Here is a 12,804-nt window from a genome sequence, read left to right as displayed (position 1 = left end):
TCCATCCTGGTCGTGGAACAACGGACCAGCTCTTGACTCTAGCAAGGATCCTGGAGGGAGCCTGGGAGTATGCCCAACCGGTCTACATGTGTTTTGTAGGCGTATGACCGGGTCCCCCGGGAGATTCTGTGGGAGGTGCTGCGGGAGTATGGGGTGAGGGGGTCTCTACTCAGGGCCATCCAATCTCTGTACGACCAAAGTGAGAGCTGTGTCCGGGTTCTCGGCAGTAAGTCGGACTCGTTTCAGGTGAGGGTTGGCCTCCGCCAGGGCTGCGCTTTGTCACCAAACCTGTTTGTAATATTTATGGCCAGGATATCGAGGCGTAGTCGGGGTGGGGAGGGGTTGCAGTTCGGTGGGCTGGGGATCTCATCGCTGCTCTTTGCAGATGATGTGATCCTGATGGCATCATCGGCCTGTGACCTTCAGCACTCACTGGATCGGTTCGCAACCGAGTGTGAAGCGGTTGGGATGAGGATCAGCACCTCTAAATCGGAGGCCATGGTTCTCAGCAGGAAACCGATGGAATGCCTTCTCCAGGTAGGGAATGAGTCCTTACCCCAAGTGAAGGAGTTCAAGTACCTTGGGGTTTTGTTCGCGAGTGAGGGGACAATGGAGCGGGAGATTGGTCGGAGAATCGGCGCAGCGGGTGCGGTATTGCATTCAATCTATCGCACCGTTGTGACGAAAAGAGAGCTGAGCCAGAAGGCAAAGCTCTCGATCTACCGGTCAGTTTTCGTTCCTACCCTCACCTATGGTCATGAAGGCTGGGTCATGACCGAAAAGAACAAGATCCAGGGTACAAGCGGCGAAATGGGTTTCCTCAGGATGGTGGCTGGCGTCTCCCTTAGAGATAGGGTGAGAAGCTCAGTCATCCGTGATGAGCTCGGAGTAGAGCCGCTGCTCCTTTGCGTCGAAAGGAGCCAGTTGAGGTGGTTCGGGCATCTGGTAAGGATGCGTGAATACATACATATATATATATATATATATATATATATATATATATATATATATATATATATATATATATATATATATATATATATATATATATATATATATATATATATATATATATATATGTATATATATATGTATATATATATATATATGTATATATATATATATATATATATATATATGTATATATATATATATATATATATATATGTGTGTGTGTGTGTATATATATATATATATATATATATATATATATATATATATATATATATATATATATATATATATATATATATATATATATATATATATATATATATATATATATATATATATATATATATATATGTATGTGTGTGTGTGTGTGTGTGTGTGTGTGTGTGTGTGTGTGTGTGTGTGTGTATATATGTGTGTGTGTGTGTGTGTATATATACGTTTGCACATTTATGAGCAGTAGTCAATTTTGATATGATTAAGTGAAGTTTGTTTCTGACCAACCATAACTAGTGTAACTACTTAAAGTGAACATGTTTTCCTTCAGTTTTAAGGGATCTGATGCATCCTGGAAGAATGACCAAGAACCACCAGAGGAGGTGAGTACCCAGTAGAGATGGCCCGATACCATTTTTTGCTTCCCGATACCGATTCCAATACCTGAACTTGTGTATCGCCCGATACCGAGTACCGATCCGATACCAGTGTGTCATATATTTTATTATGTTTTAACAGCTGTATACTATTATCCCTGTATGGATGTGATATTATTTCTATTTTTGTGAAACTTGAACAAACACAAACAATGAACGCCACAGAACTTTCTTTTATTGTCCAGTTTGACAGTCAGTTATAATGGAAAAAGAACATAAATAATCTACTTTAACGTAGATTTTCTTTAGGGCTTTATTACGTGGTATCGGATCGGTGGATAAACTCCAGTACTTCCCGATACCGATACCAGCGTTTTAGGTAGTGTGATGGAAGTTTCCTATGAAGCAGCAGCGTTTAGAAAGATCAATGATTAAATGAAAACGAATAACGACTGTTAGAGAATTAAACCAAAGTTTGGTCTTTGAGTATTTATTTACATTTGCAAATGGAGAAAACACAGTTTCAAAGGTACACGCAGCACAACTGAAAATGTTTTTCTAAACTAAAATCTAAACATCACATCATCATATAGTCAAAACCTCTCTTTAGCCACCCCTCTCACTTTATCTTTTAGCATGGCCATAGTTCAAAAGAGGACATCATTAAAAGTCAAACTATCCTCACCTTCCCCTCTGCTCCTGTTCTTTTCATTAGCCTAAACAACACTTTTATCTCAGGAGACAGAAACCTACGTAGTTCTCACTGTGATAAACAGTCATCGACCTTCTCCACTTCTATCTAAACAAAAAGTCAACAATGTGAGAGTCTAGTGTCTCTCCAAAAATAAAGCTTCTAGGCTAAGAGTTCATGGCTGCAGCTGTCCCTCTCTGGTCTTTAAGAGTCTACGAAGAAGGAACAGCTTTCTATGGAGGTTTTAAACAATCTTTAAGCAAATGGTTAAAATCATTAATCAATAATGGTTAAAACAAAATTTGCCACCACAGTAGTATCTGAGCCGATACCAGTATCGGTATCGGCTCCGATACTACCTAACAAATCTAGTACCCAGACAGGATTGTTCTAGAAGATGTAGTAGATTGTTATGACTCTTCAGTGTTCATACAGACTGAGTCCTTTTAGGATTAAGGCGAGACACGGCAGGCAAAAACATTTTTTTTTTCACTGGTAAATTTTGGGATATTTGTCTTCAATAACATTGAAAAACGTCCGAAATACACATTTAGGTCTTTATTTTACTACACTTTGACTGTTTGCGTCTGTAGATTTCTCATAAATTCAACAAAAGTTGACGTTCTAAATCATCCCGCTGCTCCGTGATTGCTGTCTGCACCCTGTCATCACATACACCGTTAGAAAGCTCTCTCTCTCCTGTACAATGCTGTTGGATTCAAATATGGTCATTTCCTTTTTATCAGCAACCAATCGTGAAAGTAAAAGGGGGGATTTAACTCTAAATGTGCAATCTCATTGGCTGATGCCAATTTCTGACGTGATTCGTTCAGAATCGTCACGTGGTATGCTTTGACGCTCCCAGGTTTGGTTTAGCTTTCCGTGGACCTTTTTTGAGTGAATGAATGAAAATGACTTCATGTCAATCATCGAAAAGAGTACAGCAGTTGTCACTTCCAAGGGGGAAAAGGAAAATTAGTGATGGATTACCTGGTGAAATGCCCTCGGGAAGCGCATCTGAATGTAAGCTGTCGATGGGAAACCGGGGGGGTGGTTTAGATATAAGCCAATCTATAAATAAAGGTGAAGTGCACGCTATACAACAGTGGCTGCTTGTTCATGTTGCGCGATTGAATGAGCGGATTGGTGATTCAACTTGTCCGAATTGTGGTATGTCAGGACTAAAAATTAATATAGATCCATGGGTTCTGTAGCGGTTTATTGCTAGAGTTTATTATGCAATTAAGCTTCCAGGCATGAAGGAAATATTACCGATGAGGAAATTGACAGCTGGAGAGAAACACATGACTGTGCACAAAATTGTAGGGGCTCAAGCAAGGCTATGGAGCAGGAGGCAGCGAACAGGATGTGGGCTAGGTCGGTGAGTCGCCACCAGCTGAGATATATTCAGATGCTGTCAGATGGGGACAGTGCTGCTTTCAGGGAGGTGGTATCCCCAGGGTTCGTACAGGTGCTTGAAATCCTTGAAAATGCTTGAATTTTGATGTTGTGTTTTCAAGGTTTGAAAAGTGCTTGAATTTTGGATAAAATGCTTGAAATTGTAACTTTATTTCTTTCACAACAAATACCTAACTTGCTGAATAGTTTGTTTATTAAATGGAGAAATAAAATGTTGGAGAGCCTAAAATTAAACCTGCCTGCTTGTGCATGTGTGACTGCAATCTGCCACCACGCCAAGACCCGCCCTAGGAAGGAGCTTGATTGTTTGGGGTTAGGCATTTCACCTTGAGTGGTTAAGGTTAGGATAGCCGATTGGTCACGGTTACCTACCTTGCGTAAGCATCATGGACACCTAGCCAATAAATGGTATTGAAGGGCAGGTCTTGGCATTGCCATAGTGGGATTCATAATAACGCTGCCGACAGGTTGTCGTTTCAACGAACGTTGGCTGGAAGATGAAAAATGATTATGGATTAAACGGAGAAAAACCCTATGAGTTGCCTCTTGTAAAGTCTGCAAAAAAGACGTGCAGCTTTTCACAATGGGCGAGTCTGCGCTCTCGAGTCACATGAAGTAAGTTTCAAGTAAGCCAACTGTAGCCTACTGTACACGTTAGCGCCAGTTAGCGCCAATTTGTTTACGCTAGTAACTTCTAGCTAAGAATTCGCAGGCTAAGTGACTGAGAGTACTTGGTGTGGTAATGTAATGTTAGTATTGCATATCCGTAATGGCACGTTCATTTGTGGAATATGCAGTGAACATAGCCAAAGTTACATCACAATAACTGTACTACCTGCAAATTAGAAATTTTAATTTATTAAAAATAAATGTGGCAATGACGGGTTTTTTTTTTTTTCTTTTCAATTAATATAGGCTATTTATCAGGCCTTCTGGGTTAAAATGGAATTACAGGTTGTTGTTGCACTGTCTCAGATTTTGTTCAGACCTTGTCTATATCAAGAATGTGTCCCAAAACCAAGGCCTGTAAATATTTCTGTTCAAATCCTATGTCTTCATATTTTTAGCAATATTAGGACAGGCCACCCAAACTTTGAAAGACAAACATGTCAATATGACTGAACCATTACAAGTTTGTACAGCATGCCCTAGATTTCAAAAAAAGTGTGAAAGGACATTAAGGGTAGCATAAACTTTGAGCAAAATCTAAGGGCGTGCACCAACTGTTTTCCTGAATTTTGACCCAGAATGACCCAGCTGCATGTCATTTGGCTCAGACCCTCCCCACTCGGTGCTCCTCTCCATAGCTGTCTTACTGTATGGTATGTCAGGAACCACGAAGAGAAGGTGATAATTCAGGGTTAGTGAAGTGAACCTGTCGAGTGATTTTGTTTGGGGTAATTGTTTTTACATTGACTCAGGCAGGTTAGATAGCTTAGACAGTGATACAGTTTGAAAAATAAAACTTGTGTTTTGCTTAAATATCTGATCCTTCTGCTATTACGAAACACAATTTTGGCTGTTTTATAGTATTATGTCTTTTAATGTGACAAAAACACTAAATAATAATTTTGACTATGTATTGGTATATATTTCACGGTGGTGTAAGGTGCTGGAAAAAGCTTTAAAAGGGACCTTGAAAGTGCTTGAAAAGTGCTTGAATTTGACCTTGGAAAATGTGTACGAACCCTGTATCCCTCAACCCATACCCTGGGCATGAGGTAGTGAAATTAGAATGTACCAACCGTGCCCAAAAAATTTAAAACATCACAAAATTATTACAGGGGGGCAATTCTAAAAAAACAGGGTTCCGTAGACAAAATTAAAAATAAGATCTGGGCTGGTCTCCTCCATAGCATGTCCTGTGACGAAGTCCCCTTACACACCAGGTGCAGTCTGTCCTGGTGTTGGTATAGGAGAGCGGAGGAAAATGGAGTAACTCCAGAGAGCCACAGGAAACTTTTTGTCTCGGGAGGTGGGCCAGAAGCTGATACCTGTACCTGTGTTAGCAATGTTTTCATATAGAAATGTGTGGAATTTTACAATATAAATCTTTAAAGCTCGTTTTCTCAAAGACTTTTCTCTCATACTCAAAGTCTGAAATCTTCAGTACACTTCAGTAGCACTTATATAAACCAAACTTTCCAGTCTTGTACTGAGTTATATTATGAAGACATTTACAGAGGGATTTGTAAATATATTACTCCTAGCCTGATTTATATAACATTTTATTCTGTTTATTTATTTTTAAGGCTATTGATAGTATATTCTGATTTACAGGATAACAAAAGTAGACCTCCATAAATCCCTCTGTAATTTTTTCCCATCCAGTATGTGGAAAAAAATGAAAAAATAATTTTGAACCTGGCTTTATCAATACTTAGATTTAGTTTTTTTAAATATATGCAAATTAGCACATATTTAATAAGATGTCTCATTTGCATATTTAAACATTAAATTACAGAAAACTTGTAATACAATTTTTTTTTTCTCATCTTAATGTAAGTAATCAACTGGGAAAGTTACATGGTGATATTTGCTAGTTAAAAAATTCACTCTATTCACCTGTAGTGTCTCGCCTTAAAACAAGTAAATCTGAAGACAGTGACAGCTGTAGCTGAACATGTTTAAGACTTATCTAAACTTCCACTATGCTCAAAAGATTTTACTTTGCTTTATTATTAAACTATACTTGATAGGGATGCTAATTGGATTTTTTTTTTTTTTTCTGCCTGATAGCCGACCCTCGTTAAAGGTACGGTATGTAACATTTCTGCTTTAAAATGTCTAAAAACGACCATACCTAGGTTATATATTTTTATGAGTTGTGTTCTTACACTATCCCAAATGTTTCCACCAAATGTCAAACCCAGAGAAATCTGAAACACGGCACATTTCCTTTAGTCGCCCGTCAGTGGCGTCATATAACCTTTCACCCTCCAGTTACTCTAACTTCCGTCAGAACACTGGCACCAAGATGATACGTTCAGGAGTAATTGTAAATCATACAATGTCACAGAAAAAAAAATACTTGTAACCGTAATGCTGCTTTTTTTTGCCATACAGCATCATTTTGTGATTAATTACATCCTACTTTTTATCACAGTAATACAACAGAGACCTTATCTATTTTGAAAGTTTAATATCGATACCATCTTAACGTTACTACAATGTGCTAACGTTGATGTTAATGCTTTGTGGGTAACATTATGAGGTTACAATATCGTTCAACATGCTAATAGTTATTTTTAGTATGACTGTTTTGACCCCAGCTAACAGGGCTGAGCTAACCCACGAATAACTTCACTAGTAACGTTAACGTTAGCTGTATAGATAGACGATTAATCTAATGCTAATTTAGCCAGCTAGCACACCCCGGTCTGTCTGCCTCACTCCCCCGGAGCAGAGAGACTCAGTCGGGATGAGAGCTGACAACAGCCCCGTAACTAGCTAGCGTTACAACAAACCCCGTCCTCCCCGGTGTTGAAACCATCCAAAAGGTGACATTGATATGTGAAATATTTTGTGTTTTAGCTGCTGGCTACTGTTAGCTTGCTGGCTCATTCATGCAGGACTGATGACCAATTATAGTTCGCCTCAAACTTTTTATTTGTGTATTTATTTAATTTGTATTTCTTCCCCAAGCTTATAAAATAAATTTGGGTCGCACATAAATTGACAGGGTCGGTCGGAAAACTGAACCAAAAAAAATAAATTGTACGAGTGTTACTGGGAACGACTGCTACCCTAAGGCCGGTTACACACTGCACGCGTCACGCGAGCGTGTCAGCCGCGTGGCGTGTCCGTTTTATATTTAGGCTCCCATGTTAACAGGTTAGAGCTTACACACTGCCGACGTGAGACGCGTGCCTGCTAGAAATAGAACCAACGCCTATTTTTCACACGAGACGCGAGCGTGTTGGAAGCATTTCCAGGCAAAATAGAATAGGTATGTGTGTGTAATATGTGTATATGTCGTTTAGACACAAATACACATAAATGACATCTTGATGTTTGAAAGTCTAGGTTTTGATATCAATGTAGATATAAATTTCAGAGAAAATATTTTCAAATATTGCACCTGTCATACAGAACGAAATATTCTGTAACATATTTTGCAGTCAATACTGCCGATGTTGTCTTGCTTTAATCAAATCAATAGGCTCTATATAAATGGTAGGATAGGCTACAATAACAACGTAGTGTGTGTTCTGAGTGACGGTCCAACATCAGATAGGCTATATAGGCTCTTTAAAGCTACACAAAGTTGTTATAAACAGATTTTTCAGAGTTTGTATCTGTCGGCACTATGTCCCGATATCAGCCCTCCCTGTATCTAGCTAGCAGCAGGAGCAGTGCCGCGTCAGACACGCTTCTGGTGTGTAGGACACAGAAAAATCCACGCAGCTGAGATGCAACAGAAACGCTACGCTCGCTTGACGCTTGCAGTGTGTAACCGGCCTAACCCGCTATCACTGCTCCTTCAATGACCAACCGTGTTTGTGATCCTTGTGCCCGTTCATAGCGGAACCAAATTTTTCTTTCAAGATGGCCCAGCCACAGGTCGATCTGTGTAAAAAGCTATCTGAAGATGAAACTGTCCTGACAAAGCTCGGTTTCGAAACAGCATGGCAGTTATGAAATAGTTTGCATAGCCTATTTTAATTTTTTAACATGCAACACACTGTTTTAATTTCTTTTTTTTAGGTAATCGGCCAAAATTATTTTTGTCTATTAACGGTTAAATGGTTAATTTTTAACATCCCTTATTCTTAATCTCTCTCTCTCTTTTCTCTCCAGGCTTTAGATTATAGTGATGATGAGAAAGAACAGGAAGCGAAGAGGAAAGGGAAGAACTCCAGAAAGAAGAGGGACAATAACAACACAGGTATTTGCACACATAAACAGGAAGTATATTCTGTGTTCAGTTCAATTATTGACTTGTTTGGATGGTTCTATACTGTTACCATCTGAAATAGGGGTGTCACAATTCTCCAAATCCCTCGATTCGATTATATTTTCGATTCTAAGGTCACGGTTCTTTTTTAAATTACAGGTTGCTATACCATTTTTAGACTTTTATGCTTTTTAGGCCTTCGCGGCGAAAATTTTTAGTTTTATTTCCCCCTCAAAAATAGGTAATTGAGCACTGTAGTGGTTATGACCATATCAGTGACTATGTAACTATGTGGAAACAGGATAAATGCCTGTGGCTTGCACAGTAATAGCGTTACTGAAGGCTAGCTGTAGCTCGCGCTTGGAGCAGCTGCTTCATCTGCTTGCTGCCCCTCTGTCTCGTTCTTTCCAACTCTTGTGAGGCTAGTTCTTCGTCTGTATACTCAGGTTCAAATAAATAAGGACGACCGTCAAACTCAAAAGCCTCTTCCATGTGTTCAATATCTTCTAGATTCTCCATAGTTACGTTACTCCAAGCTTCTTCCCTTGAGAACACCTCAGGTCTTCACTCTTCACACACTACGCTCTGATCTGCACACTACGGTTTACCTTTTCCAATCATCAAACTTCCACCTACCAACGAGTTCTAGGCAATCAGATGCAAAGTAGTCTTTGGCGAAATTGAGGGTGCGGTGCCGGTGTGGTCTCCGTGGTAACGCGGCTAAAAGAAATGGAGGCAAAGTTTATCAAACTTGGAGCATGTAGATACAGGCAGCTTTAGTTGAGAAATTAGTTAAAATAAATGGCGCTGGGCATGAATAGAGGGCAAGAGGAAAAGGGTGGAGACGGCAAGCCGTTTAGCACTTGGTGCCTCAAATTGAGGGAGCCTGGTGCTTGCTTCTGCAGCGCATGTTCAAGGAAGATACTGTACGGCAGCAGCGGTAAGAAAGTGCTGGCTAGTCCCAAAGCTTCGGTCCGTGCACTCTGTCATACGAGTATGTTACTGGCAACGACCACGACCGCTGCGACTGTGCCTTCACTGATTTGTCATTAACGATGGCCACTGTATAAAAGCTATCTGAAGCCCAAACTGCCTTGACAAAGCTGTCTGTTTGGAATTAGCATGGCAGGTATTTAAACATAACGTCCTTGTCCCAGAGTTTAGACGCTAGCTACATGAAAAGATAAACAATGCAACATTTTGAATAAATGTAAATAAAGCAGCTAATATCAACATGGACAAAATCATGAATGTACTAATTCACTTTTTTGATGATGACCTGGCCAAACTAGTTATGTTTAGTTTTCACAATGATTCATTGTAGGATTATATTATTGCAATATGTAAATCCACATTGACTCTTTATTTTAAGAAATAAAAATGTATCCAAAACCTTTTTAGTTTTTAAAAATTATGACTTTTATTATTGTGTAATGTCAGAAGGACTTTAACTGTTTTGCCAGTCAAATTAACTTTAATGAGTGCATATTGAAATATTACACTGTTGGTTGGCAAAAAATGCATCTCAAAATGCATCCGATTGATGCTTTAAAATATGGAATATTTAAAATATTTAAAATTGCTGTCGCCGCGTCATGGGTGCACCGTATATTTTCCTGCTTTTTTGTCCTATGCCAATCACACCTATGGGGGAGGGTGTGTGTGTGTGTGTGTGTGTGTGTGTGTGTGTGTGTGTGTGTGTGTGTGTGTGTGTGTGTGTGTGTGTGTGTGTGTGTGTGTGTGTGTGTGTTCGTTCGTTCTATGGTTTCTTTTTTTCGCTTGGCAAGCCGATGTGATGTGGGGGCGTGGCAGCATCGACGATCAGATTTTTTTTATATTCGAGATTGTGACTTAATTTCGGTCGATTTAAAATCGAAATTGTGACACTTAATCTGAAATAAGTCTTAAGTTGAAACTAGTTAACTTTCCCGTTGTATGATCTTTTTTCTTACTTTTCTTTTTCTCCCCCATCCAGATAATCCTACCCACGTTACCCAGAACACCTTGCTACAGCAGCGTAATGCCAGAGGTTTCCCACCAAGACATGCAGGAGCTCCACTCAGGCACCAGAACCCGAGGAATAAACAGCCACAGTTCAGCCACACAGCCGCTCCACCCAGACACGTACTCCCACCACCCAGACACACACATGTCTCTCCCATGTACCCCCCCCCTCCCTGCCCCTACCCTCCTCCCCCTCATCACATTTTCCCCCCACCCAACTTCCCCCTGTACCCCCCCCCTCCTCCTTCTTTCTTCAATCCATCTTTCTCCTCTCCTCTTTGGCCACTGAACTCTGTCCCCTTCTCTGACCTCCCCCCTCCTCCTCCTCCCCCCCACCCCCCCCCCCCCTCAGTGATGCTCTTTACATGTACACACTGAGCTGCTGGGGAGTTGATGTTTTGGTTCATCTTGTTAGAAGAAGATGTAATATGTTTAACAGGCTGTACCATCACTGACTATAAAATAAAAACAATTCTTAATGTAGCTGGAGCCCACGGATGTGCTCTGACCAATTACATATTCTGTCACTGCAGTGTTTTTAAGTTTTAGATATTTAAAAAATAATTTATTTTTTCTGACATCTACACCTCCTGAGGAGAAGTAGTCCCTGATCAAAATGGTATTTTTCTATTTTTTTTTTCTTTTTCTATATACTACATAATATAATAAACTTCCAATAGTAGAACAGTGTTTCCCAAAGGTTAGGAAGCAACTTGTGGCGGTGGGTGGTTGTCGCCCCGTGTCACTTGGGGGGAGGGGGGGGGGCCTTCAATACCTAACGAATCTATCTCTTTCTCTCCCTGACCCTGTGTTTCACTGGTTGAAGCCTGAAAATATTGTTAACTAATTAATAACATAACTAATTACACTGGTCGGACTGTTCAGGCTGGTCCTCATCCTAAATACGTGTCAAAACTCACCTGGATTGAAGCAGCAAACATTCAGTGTAAGAGTAAAACATGACATGACATTATTTATAATACGTTTATTTGATTCAAAGCTGCTACATATAGGGTTTTGACCTCGACAACCCAACTGCATTTTACCGCAAACGTGCGACTAGTTAACTTTCTAAAGCAGGCGCAATCGCCTTAAACATAACCATTGCCGCGCTGCCTGGAAGGTGACGTTGGGGGCTTAAAAAAAAACAACACCGCACGGTGGGAGGAGCTGTGTGTGTATGTGAGCGAGAGACGGAGGAGAGCAGGGAAAGGAAATGCAGAACGATGTATTTTAAATAGCGTTTAAAAAAATAAATAACTAATAACGTAATGCAATGTGCAGCGGCCGGTGTTGATAGTGAGGCGCACCGCAACACAATAGTCTGTGTGGGAAACACTAAGTAGAAGTTTGTAAATGACATGCCCAACATCTGAGAGAAAAGAGGGAGCCTGCTGTTTTTAGTCTGTGTATGTGAACGAGGCGTAAGATGTACAGATGCTACAACTTCTTCTGAATCTCAATGAAATATGTTTGAATGTCAGTAAAGGCACCTGAACCAACAAGGGTCACATGACTGATTTTGGTGTCATTATTTGACAGCTACTTTTTAGGATATTTATGGAAAAGCTTGTTAAATTCCTTTACAGTAGCTGCATCTCATGTCCCTTAAATTGCATCCCTGACTCCTCTACTTCCCTCCCTTCCGAGGAAATCATGGGAGCAGACAGGAAACGAGTGATGAGACGTCCTTTCCTCTGAAGCGTCACATGAATTTGTCAGCTGTTTGGGCGGAGTTAGCAACGCCTCAGCTGCACGGCTTCCAGAAAGGCTGCTCTCGTGTGTCCTTGGCTATATCTCCTAGATGTGTCCTCAGGATAGAAATAAGAGCTTTGAGACGGCCTTCACGGAGGATGGACAGAACCACTTCCGGTTCATCAGAGGACCGAGGAGCTATCCAATAACGGAAATGGGATGTTCCTAGAGTATTTTTGGTAAAACTTCACTTGAAGACAGAATAATGTGCGTCCTAAGCAGATTGTGCCTGCATGACAACGGTTCCATCAGTGTAGCGCAGGGATCTTCAACAGGGCCTAATTTTCTCAACATGACACCAACATATTATTAGCAAATATAAATCCCCACTGCTTACTGGCCTATAGGTAAGGTAGTCATTAAGGCCACCTACAGATACTGATAATCCTAAGGATTCACTGTGCCACATGTATGTGTAACATTAAAGGGGTGATAGAATGATTATATAGGGTATTTCACACTGTTCCTTAAGGTCTCCTAATGGGGTATGTAAC

The 12,804-nt window shown here is 40.4% G+C and overlaps 1 protein-coding gene across 1 annotated transcript in view; it reads left to right on the top strand.

Moving 5' to 3' along the window:
- Positions 1-12,459, top strand: part of naf1 (nuclear assembly factor 1 homolog (S. cerevisiae)) — a 34,441-nt gene extending 21,982 nt beyond the window's left edge. Inside the window, exons 7-10 of the mRNA XM_028589880.1 lie at positions 1,499-1,550; positions 8,455-8,542; positions 10,527-10,782; positions 12,360-12,459. Of these exons, the coding sequence (XP_028445681.1) occupies positions 1,499-1,550; positions 8,455-8,542; positions 10,527-10,782; positions 12,360-12,459 (496 nt within the window). The remainder of the gene's footprint in view (positions 1-1,498; positions 1,551-8,454; positions 8,543-10,526; positions 10,783-12,359) is intronic.
- The last annotated feature ends 345 nt before the right edge of the window (positions 12,460-12,804 follow it).

The sequence above is a fragment of the Perca flavescens genome, chromosome 2 (assembly GCF_004354835.1).
Source record: "Perca flavescens isolate YP-PL-M2 chromosome 2, PFLA_1.0, whole genome shotgun sequence".
Classification (NCBI taxonomy): domain Eukaryota; kingdom Metazoa; phylum Chordata; class Actinopteri; order Perciformes; family Percidae; genus Perca; species Perca flavescens.
Note: the sequence above shows the minus strand (reverse complement) of the source record. Positions and strands in the feature narration are given on the sequence as shown.